Below are 19,435 nucleotides of genomic sequence, written 5' to 3' on the forward strand. Positions count from 1 at the left end.
GCTGTTTCTGTAGGGCACTTTTCACAGAGATTATGTATTATCTCCCTTTTTAAAGTTCTTGGTTCCACCAAAAAATTAAGCTCCTTAACAGAAAGGTTTAGAATGGAAAAGTGGCATTGAGTGAGTGTTGAACAGACAGTCTGAAGTAAGTCATACCAGACAGCCTCAGCTAATTTTCCTCAGAAAACAACCTCTGGGAAAGGAACCAGGTAGTCTGATGGGACTTCCCTGGTGGTTCAGACGGTAAAGAATCTGCCTGTAATATGGACGGCCTGGGTTCAGTCCCTGAGTGGGGAAAATCCCCTACGAGCCCATTCCAGTATTCTTGCCTGGAGAATCCCCAGGGAGTGAGGTGCCTGGCGGGCTACAGCCCATGGGGTCGCAAAGAGTCGAACACGACTGAGCATACCCTGGTGAGAAAGAGAATTACTGCGTTTACCCTCTTTCTGTATGCTCGCGTGTTTTAGTCGCTCCAGTCGTGTCCGACGCTATGAGACTGGTATCTGCCAGGTCTCTCTGTCTGAGGAATTCTCCACGCAAAAATACCGAATTTAGCTACCATTCCTCTTTCCAAGGCGTTTTCCGGATCCAAGGAGTGAACTTTACGCCATCTGGGAAGCCGTTGGTGCCTTCATTACGTGACTTTGACTTTCCCATTTTATATGCCAGCTTTAAAATGACTGCAGAAATACACAAGGAAAACACGCAATAAAAACCCCACACTTAACAACGCAAATGAAAGAACCAAAGTCGTGAGTACATTCGAAAAACTAAAAACTCCTTTCATAAAGGGTTCATAGCTGTTGAGTTCTAACTTTTAACTTTAAAAAATGTAGCCTCGTTGAAAACGAGGCCTCAAAAAATTGGGTAAAGACTCAGAATTGTTCCTCTCCACGGAAATCTTTAGTAAAAGGCGAAAGATTTATACGATCTGAAGAGAAACCAGAGTATGTCTAAACGCGTCGCTTGGAACCTCCCAGAGCAACGTAACACTCTGTACACTTATGGTTGCTCCGCTCCCGCGCGGTTTGGGCGCCCTGAGTGGAATTTGCATAGACCGTACGTTTCAAACAGGTACTGTCCCCTCCAACAGTGGACAAACCCCCGTGGGGCTGGAATTTAAGCGCGTGAAATCTTCTTTTCGTGGTGCACTATGGGTATGCAAATTGCAGGCGGCTCCGCCGCTGGGTGACGCCACTCACCCGCCGGGCCGGGCGGCGCTGTGGGCACTTCAGGGCTGCAGCTCTCTCTCTTTGCGGGACCCCCAGGAAACCGACGCTTCCTTACCGAGGGTGACGTTAAAGCCCTATCATTTCATACCTGCAGACGTCGAAACGGCATCCAACTTATCTGGAAGGATAGTTCCATTGAATGGGAGGTGGAAACGAGTTCTCGAATAGCCTCTGTGAAGTCGTGGGAGGTGAACATCGAAAGTAATTCAGCCTGTCTGGAGTAGGGTGTGGTGTGTCTGAATGAGGGTGTGAATCTGGCCATTAGCTGTCTTGAGAGAGCTGGGAAGATGGCAGAGGCTAGATCCAGTTAGGCCTGAAAGGCCTTGGTTTTGATCTTGGTATGATCAGCAGTGGGGAGCCATGAAATGGTGTTGAAGTCAGAGGGCTGAGTAGTGTGCAGTGCCACACAGGGTGGCTTGCCCTGCAAACACTGGGACTTGTCCCCAAGACTGGCTGTGGTCAGTGCCCAGGGACTGACTATTCCTGGGGCGGTCCCGCTCCAGTTGGCTGGAATCCTTCAGCTAGTGCCATATCACGACACCGCTCAGTGTTTTAGGTTTATTCACTAAGCATTTGATCAGAACACAAACTTTCAACATAGCTAAAATATCACAAACTACAAAACTATGAGAAACCAGGCCATTTCTTACATGAATATTTCACTTACAATCCTACATGGAAAAACCAGCAGCCTACAAAATGAACTGTAATCTTCCATTTCACAGATGAAGACGCTGAGGCTCAGAGAGGATGTCTGATTTTTACAGCTCACTCAGCTGGTAAGTGGAACTGGGGGTAGGGGGTGACGACATCTTTTGCACTGTTACAGCCTGGTGAGCTCTCCTGCCCTACCTCAAAGCTGCTCCATAGTGACCCAAACACCACTGGACCCAAATCCAGGGTCTGTCTCTTTGGCATACCGGATGCACCCCCTACCCTTGGTTCCAAGCCAACCACCTTCTCTTCTTTGATTCAGTGTTGATTCAGCTGCAGTAGATGTCTCCCCTCTCCACTCCCAACGTTAGGTCAGAACATGATTTTCCAGCCTTTGGCTTGGTGGGGTGGGGTGGGGTGGGGTGGGGTGTGAGAAGGCAGTGCTCTGGGGGTGGGACTGTTCCTGGTAAGTGTGTGGCTGGAGCCCAGGGTGTATATGTGTGTCAGCTGAGACTGAGCCCTGGGATAATTGGAGAAGGACACTAAAAGACCTCTCCCTCCCATCCATCAGATGAGACTACACCCAGGGTTGTGGCCAGAATCATCCAGACCTCTGTACAAGGGGATTGTTCAACCTTTACAGAGCAAACAGCTTAAAGATAGTGCCTCACTGGTTGCTAGTCAAACTATGGTTTTTCCAGTAGTTATGTACAGATGTGAGAGCTGGACCATAAAGAAGGCTGAGTGCCAAAGAACTGATGCTTGTGTCTGTGGTGTTGGAGAAGACTCTCAAGAGTCCCTTGGTCTGCAAGATCAAACCAGTCAGTCCTAAAGGAAATCAATCCTGAATACTCATTGGAAGGACTGATGTTGAAGCTGAAGTTCCAATCTTTAGCCATCTGATGTGAAGAGCTGACTCACTGGAAAAGATACTGATGCTGGGAAAGATTGAGGGCAGAAGTGGGTGACCCAGAATGAGATGGTTGGATGTATCACCAACTCAATGGACATGAGTTTGAGCGAACTCAGGGAGATAGTGGACAGGGAAGTCTGACATGCTGCAGTCCATGGGGTCGTAGAGTCAGACATGACTGAGCAACTAACCACAGCAGCACTGGTTGCTAGTACAACCTCAGTTTCTACAGCCCTACGGATCCTCTGCTGTCTGGACAAAGATGCCTCTGGGGCGCCATGCTGACTACTGACTTGCAGAGGCCTCTGCCTTAGAGATTGGTCTGGGCACAAAATTCCTAAAACACCCTCCCCATCTCTGTTTCAATTGGCCATATATATATATATATATATTTTTTTTTTTTGGTCACATCAAGAGGCTTGTGGGATCTTAATTCCCCAACCAGGGATCAAACCCAGGCCCCTGGCAATGAGAGCACTGGGTCTTAACCACAGGACCACCAGGGAATTCCCTTGGCCACTTGGTTGATCTGCTTCCACTTCACCTCTCACCTGTTGCCTGACTGTGTCCCTCTGCCCATCCCCCCAGGCTGCTGAAACAGGAGCTGGCCAATGAACCTGGAGAGGAACTCGAGGCTGGACTGTGATGGCTCTGAAAGCCGCACAGTAGGGTTTCGACACCAAAAACGTGTATCATTTTGTGTACTAAGCACTTCAGCCAGACCATGTTACCAAGTATGTGACCAATGCATTTGCTGCACGTCATCTTCATTTGCCAGGTGAATAAACACACAGGACTAGAGGGCTAGGACCTCAGGCCCTGACACTTCTATGTGCAAACTCACAGCTATACAGACACAAAGCACCAACGTCAATTGAGATGAGTTCACATAGAATATATTTCACTCTTTTAAAAATAAAACTTTCAGCGTAGCTAACATCCAAACTACAAAAATAAACATCTCCATATAAATAATTTATGTGGTGAGAGATGGGCGGGGATACAGAGCGCCTCCTCAGGGGTCACCAAGCAGCGGGGACCAGGCCCAGCAAAGGGTGCTAACGATCCCTCAGCTTGGTCTGCTGGGGGCAGCAGTGTCAGAGGGGAGGGGGGTCTGGGCTGCACTGCAGCCTGAAGTGCTGGCTTTTACCCGACCCAGACACAGCCCCAGGCCCAGAGGAGCCGGGCATGCAAGGCTGCTCACAGCCTAGACAGTGGTGGCTTTGTGTGGATTTCAGGGAGGTCTCCGATGGCCTGGTCAGGGGAGGGGATGAGGTGGCAACAGCAGCAGGGCTCCCCAGGAGTCCACCCTGTCTTCAGGAATGCCCCACTGCTTCCCAATGACTTCATGTGGCCTCAATAGAGTCTCCATGCTTCAGCTGCTCTTTCACCCGGTGGCTGGACACAGTCCCCTAGAGCCGAGGTTGCTGGGGCCATTGGCAGCTGGTGTGGCAGCAGGCGACCAAGTAGGCTCCTCAGAGGCTGGGTGGATGTAGGCACCAGGCAGTGGGGGTGGGTGGAGGGCCACAGTCATGGAGGTAGTCACTCTGGCAAAGCTCTGGGGCAGGGTGGAGGGTACCCCCCACCTAAGCCCTCCTCCCTGCGGAGCTGGGGGGCTCAGGACCTCTGCGCTCTCCTTGTACATCTGTACCACCTGGGGGGGGGAAACAGCAGCCCCAGTGAGCCTGGGGGCTACTGGGGACTCAGCCCCCTTCAGCAACTTCCTGGTTGGGAAGCTGGGGTCTTTGGTGGTTCCCAGCAGGAGACAAAAGCTAACAAGGGACAGGATGTTGAGATCAGGGGCCAATCCTGCACCTAAAGGCTAAGGTGGATCTCAGGAAGAAGTCAAGAGGGCTGAAGGGCACGGACATGATGTCTGGGCAAAAGAGGATACTGCTAACTTCAGCTGGTGGTACTTCATGGGGAAGGGGCCCTGTGAGTTGAGCCCTGTCTATTGGCCACTGAGGGTGTTTTGTCTTGGTTCTATCCCACCCCACCCCGTGGGCTGGGAGCAAGATGGTGTGGTCACCTCTGGTGGGGGGCCCAGGATGGACAGCAGTACCGGCAGCAGCACAAGCCCGTGGAGGAGGCCCAGGAGTGTAAGTATTGTCAGCACCACGAAGAAGTATCTGGGGGTGTTAAGAGGGGTCGGCCCGGTCAGGTCCTGTATCCAGTGCAGGCCAGCCCTGCCTCCTTGCTCTGAGCCCTCCCCTACCTTACGATGAAGTCAAAGTTGGAGCCAGCAAGCATGAGCAGACCTAGCAACGTGGAGATGGCCCCATCAGTCACTGGGGCAAATGTGCGCTCCAGGGCCCGGGCAGCCCGCAGGTTCCGGCTACCCTGAGCGGTCAGGAAGCCCTGGGGGAACAAAGTCGTCCTGGAGCTGCTCCTTGACCAACCATGGCCAGCTCATCTATGTCCCCAGGGCTCACTCATGCCTGGCCCACAGAAGGCCAGGTGAACCGAGTTCCTGGGAACTGCGCAGGACCCAAGCACAAGTCCATGTAGGAAACCCTGTACAGATGAGTGAGATGTGCTGTGTGTGCTTAGCTGCTCAGTTGTGTCTGACTCTTTGGGACCCCATGGACTGTAGTCCACCAGGCTCCTCTGTACATGGGGATTCTCCAGGCAAGAATATTGGAGTGGATTGCTATGCCCTCCTCCAGGGGATCTTCCCAACCCAGGGGTTGAACCCAGGTCTCCCACATTGCAGGCGGATTCTTTACCAGCTGAGCCACAAGGGAAGCCCAACCTATTCTGGACATCTCTGTCTCATTCATCTAGCTCAGCTGGTAAAGAATCCTCCTGCAATGCAGGAGACCCAGTTCGATTCCTGGGTTGGGAAGTTCCCCTGGAGAACTGAACCACTCCAGTATTCTGGCCTGGAGAATTTTATGGACTGTATAGTCTATGGGGTGGCAAAAGAGTTGGACATGACTGAGCGACTTTCACTTTCACTTTCTTTCAGGCTAGGTTGGCCATCTATAGCCTGTCCCATGTTTTTGTAAATAAAGTTTTGTTGAAACACAGCCACACCCATTCATGCACCTATCATCTACGGCTGCTCTTGTGCTACACTGGTAGAAAGAACCTATGGCCTGACAAGCCTAAATATTACTATCTGATCCTTTTCAGAAAAAGTGTGCTGATGCCTGGTCTAGAAGGAGGGACACTTCTCAGGGTGGCATTTCAGAGGCTTTCTGATTCTTTCTTGGTATTTTTCTGCATCCTGACTTTTTTGTCCCCCAAGAAGTATATGTTGTTCTTATAATCAGAAAAATAATAAGGATTTTATGGGGGAAGAATGAAGGAAGCTGTTTGTGGGGTCTGGCCAGGTTTGTGTTGGAGCTCCCAGCGGGTCCACTGCCCCCACTCCGCCCCCACCCCTCCTCTGCCGGAGAACCGGAAGCTGTGGGAGAGGCCAGCCCACCTCTGTTCTGCATCTCTGTCCTGGAAGGATCTCGCCTTACGCTCACTCATCTAGCTACCACCCCATCTCCCTGATTCACAGTAAATCCATCCCAAATAACTGTCAGTTCCCATTTTCTCACCTTCCATTCTGTCCTCATCCCATCCTGGTCAAGCCTTTGTCTCTCCTCTCTACTGAAATGGCTGTCTATTCATTTATTTACTTGTTTATTATTTATGTCTACACTCTTGAAGGTAAAGTGTGTCTGTATTGTTCTCATCTCCCCAGTACTGAGCACACAGTATTTGTCAAAAACTGAATCAGCTGGCCCGCCCCTTCCTAGTGCTTGTGCTCACCAGAGCCACGTGGACGGTGAACTCGACACCGATGCCTACGGAGGCCACAAGAATCACCACTGGGATGGCACTCAGCTTGATGCCCAGGAAACCCATGATGCCAAAGAGCTCCACAGTCATCATCGCCAGGACCAGTACCTGGGGAGGGCAGGGCTCACCTAGGGCTCCTGGGCAGGGCAGCTGGGGGAGCTATGAGTCCCTCTAGCCCCACTCCTGCAGGACTCACTATGAGTGCAGCCGTCCAGGGGTTGAGCAGCAGCAGGGCACAGACAAGGAAAGTGCACAGCAGCAGGGTGCAGACTGCCAGCAGGAAGCAGCGCCGCAGGCCCAGGTACTGCTCCCAGAAGAGGAAGGGGGAGCCACTGGGGTAGGCACGCACCCCGGCCCGGCCGGCCTCGGCACACGCTGCCCGGGCCCCCTCGATGGCCTCCACGAAGTCTGCAGTCTTCTGGAGGCCGCGCAGGAGGAAGGGGAACTGGGCAAACTCCAAGGGCTGGGCTGCCGGGACTGTGGAGGGAGGGGGCGGAGGGAGAGGGAGGGGCGGCCGGTGAGCACGGGCAGCAGTGGGCAGGGCTTCAGGGGAGGGCAGTTAGGGCTCCCCCGGGACTCACTGCGAAGATTCTCCCCCGTGGTGTCGTACTTGTCATGCAGCCACTCGGGAGGTGGGGGATAGAAGTTGGCCTGCGAGGCTGCCAGACCCAGGGGGTCACTGCTCACCCACACGGTCAGCCCCATGTAGAAGAGCTCAGGTGGGATCAGCCCTTCCTTGTCCACCAGCTTCTTGGTGGTCAGCTGCAGAGGCAGAGGGGGTCAAGGCTGGGCCCATGGGGCCTGGAGCCCCTCTGTGCTCCCCTGCCCTCCGGTCCTCTTCCAACCTGGCTGAAATCTAGAGGCTCCTGGGCATCCCCGGTCTGGACGAGCAGCTTGTATGCCAGGGCCCCATCCTCAGAGCCATTGCGGTATGAGTGGTGGGTGATGCGCCCAGAAGCCCAGTCCTGGTCAAACGCAGCCTGGATTCCTGGCAGAGGATGGGGAAGGAGTCCAGTTGGACTGTGGGCTCTGCGGGATCCTGCCGGCCGCAGCCTCCCTGCCCATCTCCTCGCCTCTCACCCTGTAGCCAGTTGCGATAGTAATGCAGCCAGGTGCGGGGTGCCTGGGTGGCTGGTGGGGGCAGCACGGCCTTGAGGGAACTGAAGCGCTGGTGCAGATCAAAGAGGGCGCGTTGGGAGTGGGCGTAGTCAAAGCCACCCTGTGTCACCAGAGCCACCTCGTACAGAGAGAAGTACCTGAGCTGGGCGCTCAGGAAGGCATGCTCCTTGGTGCCACGCGGCACCACATCAGTCAGGGCCAGACCGTCCTGCACCAAGGTTGCTCCATAGAGGCTCAGGCCCAGGAGAGCCCCAAAAAGTACCAGTACTACAGCCTGTGGGAAAAGGTGACTAAGCTGGAGGCCCAGAGACATCTAAGAAGTCTGTGCCGCGTCCCACCTCGACCTGCCTGGGCCTGGAGGCTTACCTTGGTGTGGGACTGGAGCAACAAGGGTGCAAACTGAGAGCGGGCGAAATGGGCAAGACTCCAGCGGGCACAGGGCAGGGACTTGCAGGCTGCCTTCTGCCCTGTCCCCTCCTCCTGTCCTAGAAGGTCCCGTGTGGACCCTCCTGGGCTGAAGAGCTCAGAGCCCAAAGGGTCAGAAGGTGGTGGCACCAGGTGGGCTTGGGGAGGCAAGATGGTGACCACATGTTGGCTGCTGGCTTCACAGTGGGCAAAGGCTTGAACCGTGGCAGTCAGGTGGGCAATGCCCACTGGTACCGTCCCGTTCCCCAGCTCCTGAGGCAGAATCTGAATCACCCGAGCAGAGCAGGGGCTGGAAGAGGCAGAGAGGGGACGAGGGTCTGGAAATGGTGCCAAGGGGACAGGACGGGATGGGGCTCAGGAGGGACGGCCCGGTGGGACAGGGGTACCTAGAGAAGCAGCAGAGCACGTCCAGGCGCTGGCAGTGGCGCCGGTGCAGGTCCAGGCTGAGGACCGCTGGGAAGACAAGCATCACGGCTGCAAAGTTGCAGCCCACCACTATGGCTGCCTGCGGGGTGGACAGGAGGGGCACAAAACCTGGGTGAAGCCCACCAGGCTCCATGCCCACCCGAGTCTGGGCCCCATGGGTGAGGCCTCACCTGCAAGGAGAAGGCCCGCAGTGCAGGGATGGGAACTAGGGCAGCCATGAAGAAGGCAACCATGTTGTTGATGGACGTGAGTGTGACGCTGGTGCCCGTGCGCTGCAGACACTCCCCCATGCGCTCCTGCCAGGACAAGGCCGAGTGAAGAATGGCAGGGGAGGGGCAGGAAGCACACAGCAGCTGACATTTATTGCCCTGTTCTAAGCACTCAAATTACCGATCCTCACCACAACCCTTACCACACAAACACTATGATTACCCCTGTTTACAGATGAGGAAGCGAGGCACAGAGAGGCTTATTACCAGCCCAAAGTCACTTAAACCAAGAGGCTCTGAGCCCCTCAGCAGCATGGCCTGGGATGAACCCAGGCAGGAGGACGAGGCCTCACCTGGAGAGGGGTGCCAGGTGGAGCCTCTGTGAAGGCGTGTGCCAGCAGGAATATGTCGTCCACGCCGATGCCCAGCGCCAAGAAAGGCAGCACCTGGAGGGGCATGGGGGCAGGCAGTTGGAGGATCTGAGCAGCCCGGGCTGTGGGCCCCAAGTCTGCCTGTAGACCTGGCCTACCTGGGTAGTGGCAGCGTTGAAGGCAATGCCCAACAGGGCACAGAGCCCCAGGCCCGAGGCCACCGCCAGGGCCACCAGCAGCACCCCAGCGAGGCCCACTGCACCCTGGGACTGGGCACAGTCCCACCGCAGCATCGTCACGCAGGCATAGGCTAGCTGTAGGGAGAGAGGGCAGTCTGGGATGGGGGCTCCCAGGTGGGGCTGGTGGTAGGGGACAAGGCGCCAAGAGGACCCACCATGAGCAGGTAGCCCCCCACCACGCGGGCAGCGCTGACTTCAGAGAAGGCATGCAGGATGTCGTCCAGGGTGGTAGAGGAGAAGGCATGGATCTGCTGGGACGCATTCTCGGGCAGGGCCTCCTGGGCCAGCTGGAGAGACAGGGTGGTGTGAGGCGCAGGAGGAAGCAGCGTCCTCGGGCGCTGCGCTCGTTGGCTCCATGCTGACCTGCACAAAGCGTCGCTGCCAGGCCTGAAGGACCGTGCCGGCCTGCTCCTCGCTCCAGCCGATGTCGTGCGTCTGGTAGTCACCCCGGAAGTGCTCGTAGAGCTGGCGGGGGCTCATTAGCAGGAAGGTGCTCTGCAGGGCCTCTGCCCTGGCGGTGGTGTAGGAGAAGCAGGAGTCAGGGCTGGTCTCAACGACCAGGAGGGTGTGTGCCAGGGGCGTTTGCGGGAGCTGCCTGGCATCAGGGTGTGGCTCCCCATGGCAACTCCCGGGGGGGTGGTGTACCTCAGCAGCTGTCCTTGGGGGTCTCTGGCCATGCCTCCCAGCAGCAGCTCCTCCTGCCAGTGCATAAACTTGTGGGAGAAGCCATGGCAGCCCCCACTCAACTCCTGAGCCACGTTGGGAGCCTGGAGTGGGTGGAGAGAAGCTCGTTACTCCAGGTCCTACTTGTGGGTAACTAGGTGTCTCTGGGCGGGCACCTCTAGGAACCATGCTTGCCACGGAGCTCTGTGGGCCTGGGGTGTATATACTGTTGTGCTGAGCCTCTTGCATGCCCTGTAAGCTAACAGCTAGAGTCTGGCAGGGAGGAGGCCACAAGAGGGAGCAGAGGCCTAGAAACAGGCTGCAGGGAGGAGCTGGCTGAACTTTGGTGGTTTTGGGAAAAGGTCCACATTCACAGGGCCACACAGACAATCAGGAAACCGGGTATGACCCCCATGCTTATCTAATTTGTCTTGTCTCTCTGTACACATGTGTTTTGATGAAGTCCAGCCTTTCTGGGCTTAGAAAAAGCCAAAAGGATTCATATGCTACTTGAGGAGTCCTTAGGAGAGCTGAATGGGAATAGAAAACTCTTAGGTGTCGAGTGCAGTGTGGAGAGGGTAACAGTGTCCAGGAAGTATGGGGCAGAGCACAGGGCAGTCTGTTGTCTCCAGGAAAAGGGGAACATGAGGGGAAAGGGAAGGAAATAACCTTTCCCCAGCAGACCTGGCTGGAACCCACCTGCCTGCTGTGATGGTTAGGGGCACTAGGTGGGCAGTGGAGGTCGTCAGGGTGCAGACAGGGCCGCCCCACGTAGGCCTGGCCCACCTGTGCCTTGTCTAGCAGCTCCCGGAAGCCCTCAAGGGAGGCAAAGGGGCCCAGCTCCTCCAGCAGCTGCTCTGGGTCCAGGTTGGTCCATTGGATGTCTGGGCGGCCCCTGCAGGGAGAGCTTGTGGTTGGTGAGGATCAGGGATCAATGCCCATTCTCCAGACTGCTGCCATGGGGCCCATGGGGTACCCACCCCACTCCTAGCTGCTCATCTGTCCCTCTCTGTGGAGGCTCAGTCCAGCAGGTTGCTGCAGTGAACTCTGAATGGATACAGGAGCTGAGATGGAACTCAAGACAGATGGTACTTAACACAAGGAAAAGACCCACAAAAGCCCCATTTCATTCCTTCCCAAACTGTCTATCCTTGGTTCTCATACATAACCATACAGCCGCCTGCCTGTAACAGGTTTTCTTTCCAGCCTGGGCAACAGCTGAGTTGACACCTAGCTAACTTTCCCTGGCAAATTCTCTTTCTGGGGATCTTTTCTTTAAAAAAAAAAAAACAGCAAAAAAAAACTTTTGATTTTATATTGGAATACAGCCAATAATAATGTTGTGATAGTTTCAGGTGGACAGCAAAGGGACTCAAGCATACATATACATATCCATTCTCCTGGGGATCTTTTTTCTCCTTTGTTCAGATCTTACAGATCTTCGTGTTTTATCTAAATAAGACAGGCCTGCCTTTCCTTCGGAGGTGAGGAGAAGGGGGATGAGGAGAGAGCCCTAAGGCTGCCTGTGCTCTGACCCTGGCCTGGCTGGTAATCAAGCCCTGGTGAGCTTTTGCTCACCATCCCTCCTTTCTGTTGGGGAAGTCCTGGCAGGGGATGAAGCAGGGCCCGGGAGCAGCAGCAGCGGCACTCACGGCAAGTAGGCAGAGCCCCCTTGGAGTTTGGCTCCCTCCCAGAAGCAGTCGAGGGGGGTGAGGATCACGCAGGGAAACAGCTTTTCAATCATCTGCCAGGGACATCCCAGGCCAAACATCAGTCCTGCCCCCGCAGTGCCCCCTACTCCACCCATCCCCACCTCCCCTACTGCAGAGAAGGCTCCACTCTACCCTGTCTCAGAGAACAGTGCAGGAGACTCACCCGCTCAATCATTCCATTTTCAATTAGGGGAACTCCTGACTTGTAGCAGATTTTGTTCAGATCCCAGGACCTGCAATAGCCAGGGGCATAGGACGTCAGTAGAAGAGGCCGACTCCGGCTCCAGCCCTGCTGTGGCACCTCTCGCTCCCAGCTGCTCGGGGGCTCAGCCAGACTCACTTTCCATAGAGGGATACTTGCACTTTACTGGCGGTGAGGGCTGCCTGGAGGTGGAGGTCAAGTGCCTCGGGCGTGAGGACGTTCTCCCCCTCCTGGCGCGGGGTCTGTATCAACATCTGGGAGGTATACGCAGCCTCCTCCCCCAGCTTCTCCTTGGTGTATTCCAGTTCCTGGCTCACCCGGCTGCCCACTGCCAGAGCAGAGAGAGAAAGCTGGGAGGCAAGAGCCTCGGTGGATCCAAGCTCCAGGGAGTGTGAGACCCCAACTCCAGAGGCCTCCCAGGACAAGTGGGAAAAACTTCTCCTTGATGGCCACGCTGAGGCCCCAGGCTCCTGGCCCTCGTTTCAGAATCTGGAGTGGAGAGGCCCAGCTGTGTGGCTCTTTGGGACTCTTGTGAGACTTAAGGTTTCAGCATGAACCCGGCTGGCTGTGTTTAGAGCAAATAACTTAAAAGTGAGATCCACAGGAGCGGGGCCAGGGTGGAGCTTTGGGGGTCCTGGTAAAAGGGCCCCCACTCAGTCTCTCTGTTCTGGCGGGGAGGACGAGGGGCAAAGGGGCCAACAGGGAGGCTGCTGTTGGAAGGTCTCCTGAGGAACAGGTCTAGTGCTGGGGCTGGCTCCTAGTTCAGGTTGTTCCAGACAGTGGTTTATATCCATGCACCTTTCTGCAAACTGCTCTGTAAAGAGGGTGGGTGGCTGGGGCAGTGTCGGGCAATAATGGCTCTGTAGCGGCACAGGTGAGGGGGGATCACATGGCCTTTCAGAGCGGCACTGCCAGCAGACTGCTTCCTCCCAGGAAACAGCTCCAGGCCCCTGGCAGAGGTGGCATCAAAGTGGGCTGGGGGAAGAAGATACCGTTCACCAGTTTCTCAGGCCAGACACTGAGGAATCCCAGGACCAGGTCTGCCTCATCTTCTTGATCGAGTCCTGCATTAGCCTGGCTGCGGAGGCTAGCTCTGTACCAGAGGCCTGGGAAGGCGGGGAGGTTTGCGGGATGCTATGACTTGACTGTGGTTTGGGGGAGGCAAGGGCTAAGGCCAAACCACCCCAGAGGCTTGGTGGACTTGGCCTGGTCTTAGGCTCAGTTCTGCTTTCCCCGATCTGGGGCCTCTTCCTGTAGGTCACTGCCGCCCCTGGGCCCACTGGACTGCTTTTCCAAGACTCCAGTCCCACTTGGGATCATCATACCCCCCCATCTCTTTCAAATCCACATAATCCTCTCACTCATGAGAGCCCCAAACCCTTGGTCATGTTCATCACAGATTCACTCCTTTGCTCACCCCCGCTCCCAGTCACATTCCTGACCCTCCCCTCATGAACAGTCTCACACAGCCATTCTGCCTTCTCTGCTGTCAATTCCACATACTTCTTTTCTTCCTTTCCTGACTCCCCTCTTCTGCAGACCTGTACCGCAGTGTTTATTTCACCAGGCTTAGGCCAGAGCTGCCACAAGGAGGGACAGGAGTAGAGGGCAGAAATAAGCTCCCCAGAGTAAGGGAGTTTGCTGAGGGGACTGAGGTTTGGGAGAAAGAAGCAACCAGACAGAGCTAATGAGAAAGCAAGAGAAAGGGACAGGCATAATTTAAAACAGTATCAAAGGACTTCCCTGGTCGAGTGGTTAAGAATCTGCCTTCCAGTGCAAGGGGCATGGGTTCAGTCCCTGATCGGGGAATTAATAAAACCCCACATGCCTTGGGGCAACTAAGCAAGCCCATTCGGCTCAATGAAAGATCCTGCATACTGCAATGAAGATTCCGAGTCCTGCAACTAAGACCCGACACAGCCAGGTAAATATATGAATGTTAGAAATAATAAAATATAGTATCAAAGAGAATAAGGAGTCCTCAGAGAAAATGAGGAAGAGAAAGCTATGTTTTGGCTGACAGTGATGGTGACAGTTATGAGGACAGATGAACGGGGTGTCCTGTGCAGGCCAGAGGAGACAGCAGGTGTCGGGGAGCACAAAGGCTTCCGAACAGACCCGGCTTTGGGTCTTGGCTCTGATGCTGGGGATACTTAGTCTCTCTGACCTGCAATTTCCTCATCTGAGAAATGGGGACAATGCCCACCTTGGTGGACTGAGAATCAATGTGATGGGATTTTCCTGGGGGTCCAGTGGTTAAGAATCTGCCTGCCAATGCAGGGCACATGGGTTTGATCCCTGGTCAAGGAAAATTCCACGTGCTTCGGAGCGACTAAGCCCATGTGTCACAACTACCGAGCCCACACCCGAGAGCCCACGCTCTGCACGTGAGGAATCGCTGCAACGAGAAGCCTGTGCGCCGAAACTACAGAGTAGCCCTTGCTCCCCGCAACTACAGAAAGCCTGTGCATAGCAACAAAGACAGAGTGCAGCCAAAAATAAATGAAGACACAGAACAAAACATGAGCAAAGTACTTAGGAAGTTGTCCAGGACCCAAGAGGCACAGATATGGAATTATTATTCAATAGTTGCTGGGACAGAAATGATGTGACAGACACATGAGAAAGAACTGAAGAAAAAAAGAGACTGTAAGTAAGTGGGGAGAAAGGCAGAACAGGGGAAGGAGACACAAAACCATCACATCTGTTAAAGACTTTACAAAAGGGATAATATAACTGGTTAGAGCATGGATAGAGTCCACTTTATAGGTAATCCAATAAATGCAACTTATCATCTTTCAACCGTCTTGAGATAGCATCACGACTCAGTGGACATGAGTTTGAGCAAACTTCAGGAGATAGTGAAGGAACTTCAGGAATGCTGCAGTCCACGAGGGTCACAAAGAGTCGGATATGACTGAGCACACACGATATTGCAATATGTTTCAGGACCCACAGAAATGTTCACAATCTTCGGTCTATAAATTTCACATGTAAGGACCTATAAGCTTTTGTAGGGACTCAGGCTGTATCTGTATGAAATGGGAGCCATGGGAGGTTTTGAGCAGAGAAGTTGAGATGACCTGGCTTTTTCATCACCTAATATACTCCAGAGCTGAACTGTGAATGATGAACAGGAGTTGGCCAGGGTAAGAAGCCAGGGAAAGGGGTTCTGGACCAAGTGTGTGCAGGTAACTGTCAGGGGCTCAGCATTGCTGGGCTGCTAAGAGTGAGGGAGAGACAAAGCTGGGTAAGCAACCTACAGTGTGCTTCTGGTGCTGCTAAGTCGCTTCAGTCGTGTCCGACTCTGTGCGACCCCACAGATGGCAGCCCACCAGGCTCCCCCGTCCCTGGGATTCTTCAGGCAAGAACACTGGAGTGGGTTGCCATTTCCTTCTCCAATGCATGAAAGGAAAAGTGAAAGTGAAGTCGCTCAGTCATGTCTGACTCTTAGCGACCCCATGGATTGCAGCCTACCAGGCTCTTCCGTCCATGGGATTTTCCAGGCGAGAGTACTGGAGTGGGGTGCCATTGCCTTCTGCTAGGGGGCTTGAACTTGATTCTGGAGACTCCCTGGAAGCCAGTGGAGAGTGGTGGAAGGACTCTGTGGGCATGTGCGTGCTAAGCCACTTCAGCTGTGTCTGACTCTTTATGACCCCATGGACTGTAGCCCACCAGACTACTTTGTCCATGGGATTCTCCAGGCAAGATACTGGAGTGGGTTGCCATTCTCTCCTCAAGGGGATCTTTCCGACCCAGGGACTGAATCCGGGTTTCTGGCATTGCAGGCAGATTCTATTAAGGGGTCACCGTAGCACTAAGTACCAAGGGAAGCACTAAGCAGAGACTGACTGACTTGGTCAGATTTAGATGCACCACAGGAGGGAGGTGTGGAGGCAGATTTAAAGGTGAGGGGAAAGGGCAGTCCCTTAACAGACCTAGATTTCCTGGGCCATCCTCAGAAAGGCCTAGTGATTCAGGGCAATTGGGCCCCTCCCCAGCCTTAGGAGCTGGAATTTGATGAGTCTAAGAAGTCAGTCACTTATAATTCCACTGTCTTTGCCAAGTGAAGGAGTTAGACATAGGATGCTATACAATTCTTGCCAAAATAACCAAATGGGAAGTCTGTGGGGGTGAGTGGTGGGAAGGGGTGGGTAGTAATATTTTCTTCACTTTCAAAAAAGGTGTGCAAGATAGGCATGCCTTCCCTTTTCCACCATGGCAGCAGCCACCTTGGGAGAAAGTGTGATAAACCTGAGGGCAAACGCCCAACATACAGAAGAAGGCAGAGGAGAAAGACAAAAAGAACTTTTTGCCGATGTCCTTAGGTTGCTGAATTATCCATGGTGGAACTTCTCTACTCTCTACTGCTAGACTTCGAGGAGGGAAATAATAAATCAATCCTCTTCCTTTCTCCCTCTTTCCCTTTCTCTCTCCTTAATGTGGCTAAACACATTCTAAATGATACAGTAAGGACTGTACTGCCAGGCCTTAGCTAGAGCAACTGCTACCAGGTTGCGAAGAAGGGATCCCTTATGAGAGAGGCTGAGAAGGAAGAATTTTAATTGTTTAGTAACCAATTAACTGAGTAAGAAGAACTGAGACTGACTCTCAAGGTTTCAGCCTCGGGAATCTGAGTGAATACTGGTTCCACCAATTGATACATGGCTGTCACCTGCCTTCTAGACAGAAGGGCTCTATGTTCCTTATCTTCAGGGACAGCTCCAATTTCAAACCATTTCTATCACTGTTTCTGAAAGTACTAGTTGGACTCTACGTTGTGATTTTTCTTTGCTTTCTTGTTATTATTTTTTTGGCTACACCACCTGGTTTGCAAGATCTTAGTTCCCTGACCAAGGACTGAACAGGGCCCTCGGCAGTGAAAGCACAGAGTCCTAACCACTGGACCACCAGGGAATTTCCTGGGATTTTTATTTTAGAGAATTTATCTCTGAGTCCTTCACCTTTAACACTGACCAGGAAGGAGAAGTCACATGCCAAATCTCACCATGGCAAAGCTGGAGAGTCCAGAAATCTCAGAGCTAATGCCATGCTTCTCTCCTTGCTTTCTGTATTAGCAAAATAGGAAAGGAATGGAGAATACCTTTCAGTCCTCATTGCCGAAGGTATTGCTGGAAGAAGCCTCAGAGAAAAGTCCAGGTCAGGATCACTGCTTCCAACTCACCTCCAGCCCCAATAGAGAGCAGAGTGATGTTCCAAAACAATGGAAAAAGACCTAGGAATTGATTCCTGCCCTCTTATATGACCCTCCCACAAAGATCACCAAAAATCCAGTGAGATCAAGCCTGGCCTGTGCTGGAATGCGAGAGAGAGGATGAGGAAACATGGAGGTTCAAGCAGTGTTTAGACTGGGAAGGTCTGGGGAATGGAGAAGCAAGAAGGGGTGGGAGACAGCCTCTATTGTGGCAGGAAATCCAAGAGTCATGTGGGACCACCCAGGCAGCAGTGGTGTGGGTGGGGGTAAGTGTCTGTTCCTGTATGCACATGTTTGTCCTGGGGCTGGGGGCAGGCAGGCAGGCAGGCACAGAGAAACATCTGCTCTGGACCCCAGGGCTGGCCTGGAGTGTGTATAGATGTGAGAGTCTGCAGAGGGTGGGGGGTAGGGTAGGATGAGGTGTGGGATCCTAACAGGCAGACAGGCTCCAAGAAACATCTGCTCTGGATCCTCAGGAGTGCCAGCATTTAAAATAACTTAGGGGTGTGAGAGTCTAACCTGGCTCTGCCTTTGGGTGTGGGCCAGGGCTGGGGGAGGTTCAGGGGAGCCCACAAATGCAAATTTCCCAGGAAAGAACAGAGAGGAGTTTGATTCTGTTAAAGGGTTATCATACCAGACCCCAGGAAAGGAGAGTTGTGTCAAAACTATTAATAAGAAATCATTTTAATCTAATGCTTCCCTTAGGAAGTGAAGATCTGGTTCCATTTGACTCCACTGTTGCCTCAAAGTGCAGATTCTGTGACACTTTTCCGCTAAACGCTTGCAGGGGGCCTTGGTGTATGGGACCTCTCCCTAGAGGCCTGCCAGATGATTTATCAGTTCCCCCAGCCTTCTAGTTCTAATACTTCTATTTCTCCTAGTCAGATGTGATCTCTCTCTGCCTTCTCTTACATGACACAATTGTTTTCTGCTTTGTATTATATTGTATCACAGCATATATTTTACTTTCCTTGCTGCTGAAAGATGGGTTTTGTTTTAGTTGCCTTGCAGACACTGCAGTGCAGTCAAATACATATAAAAGATTGCCAATAAATGCTAAATAAACACACATACACTCACAGGCTCCATATGCCTGCTCACCAGGATCCACCATCTGCATATGTCCGTTTATGGGTGTGAGAGGAGCAGTGCTCCCAGATGCCCAGGCTCTGGCAGGCAGGTGCCCCCTCCACCCAGATCAAAGCCCACTAGAACTCAATAGCCAGCTTCTCACCCTATTCCTGTCTTGCACTTACCACATCCAAGCAACTACAGCCAGTGCCCACAACTCACCTTCCACCCAGAGCTGTTCTAGGTCTGTCTCAATGATGGCCACGCGGAGACCCAGTGCTAGGGCCCCAAAGGCCAGCAGTCCCAGGAAGAGCACTTTGCCACAGTGTCTCTGGATCCCGCAGCCCAAAGAGAAGAGCAGGCCCTGGAAGTAAGCACGGAGCCAGAGCGGAGCCTTCAGGCTCCCAGCTAGGATCTGGGATAGAAAAAGAAGGGTCAGCCAGGCGTTACTGCAACCACCCATGAAACCTTTCCCTTTTCTCCTTATTCCACCCTCTGCCAAGCTCTGGCTTCTTGGTTTCTGGATGCAAGACAGGGAGGACCTACACAGACACAGGCCCAAACTTGGAAAAAATTTAACTCCATTCCCTGCCTCCCACCCAATACAGACTTGAAGAAGGCATAGATTCATTTTCTGAGATAGGATACACACACACACACACTCACACACGGGTTCTCAGTGGACTGAGGTCGACACAGACACCCTCTCTCTCACCGGGCAGATGCTGAGGATACACACACACACACACACACACACACACACACACACACGCACACACACACGCACACACACACAGTTTTCCCAAGATTTAGGATTTACACTTTGCAGACCCGGTTCCTTCTTCCGCCTTCCCCTCCACTCACCTGGGGTGTTGCAGGTCGAGCTGGGGGTGTGTAGCCCGGGGGCAGCTCCCCGAGAGGTGGCGGCCGAGCCATGCTGGCGGGTATGGGGGGGCATGGGCGCCCCCAACCTGCGTTATCTGGGAGTCCCCATAGACTGGCCTGGTCCGGTATACCGCTGAGCTACGAGTCGGAATTCAGCCGCGCCGTTAAGACGCGGGTACGGGTGTGCAGTCGTGTCCGCGAGCGTGAGGAGTGGGGCAGTGCGGCTCGGGGAGCACAGCCGGAGCCGAAGTGGGTCCCGCGTGCAAGAACTGGCCCGGCACGGCTGGGGTCGGCGACCGCAGT

The 19,435-nt window shown here is 53.6% G+C and overlaps 1 protein-coding gene and 1 non-coding gene across 12 annotated transcripts; both read right to left on the reverse strand.

The window, feature by feature from the left end:
* Positions 1-834: 834 nt before the first annotated feature.
* On the reverse strand, positions 835-951 carry LOC114110971 (U5 spliceosomal RNA). Its single transcript, XR_003587095.1, has one exon. It is a non-coding gene; the product is annotated as a U5 spliceosomal RNA (small nuclear RNA).
* A 2,728-nt stretch (positions 952-3,679) lies between these two features.
* PTCH2 (patched 2) lies at positions 3,680-19,435 on the reverse strand. 11 transcript variants are annotated; one of them, XM_042240101.1, is made up of 22 exons: positions 19,112-19,435; positions 18,470-18,662; positions 12,121-12,289; positions 11,923-11,992; positions 11,700-11,791; positions 10,747-10,942; positions 10,030-10,151; positions 9,748-9,895; positions 9,540-9,671; positions 9,304-9,459; positions 9,128-9,220; positions 8,736-8,861; positions 8,526-8,644; positions 8,080-8,428; positions 7,675-7,987; positions 7,440-7,582; positions 7,176-7,356; positions 6,791-7,071; positions 6,565-6,702; positions 5,015-5,157; positions 4,829-4,928; positions 3,680-4,453 (listed from the first exon to the last, which is right to left on the reverse strand). In XM_042240101.1, exons 1-22 carry the CDS (start codon positions 19,181-19,183, stop codon positions 4,187-4,189), a joined length of 3,603 nt encoding a protein of 1,200 aa, XP_042096035.1. In that variant the 5' UTR covers positions 19,184-19,435; the 3' UTR covers positions 3,680-4,186. The 11 variants fall into 11 exon arrangements, 10 of the variants coding, with proteins under 10 accessions (XP_042096035.1, XP_027824949.1, XP_027824950.1 ...); XM_027969148.2 differs by having other exon boundaries at positions 10,834-10,942; positions 12,100-12,289; XM_027969149.2 differs by having other exon boundaries at positions 7,675-7,762; positions 12,100-12,289.

The sequence above is a fragment of the Ovis aries genome, chromosome 1, assembly GCF_016772045.2.
Source record: "Ovis aries strain OAR_USU_Benz2616 breed Rambouillet chromosome 1, ARS-UI_Ramb_v3.0, whole genome shotgun sequence".
Lineage (NCBI taxonomy): Eukaryota > Metazoa > Chordata > Mammalia > Artiodactyla > Bovidae > Ovis > Ovis aries.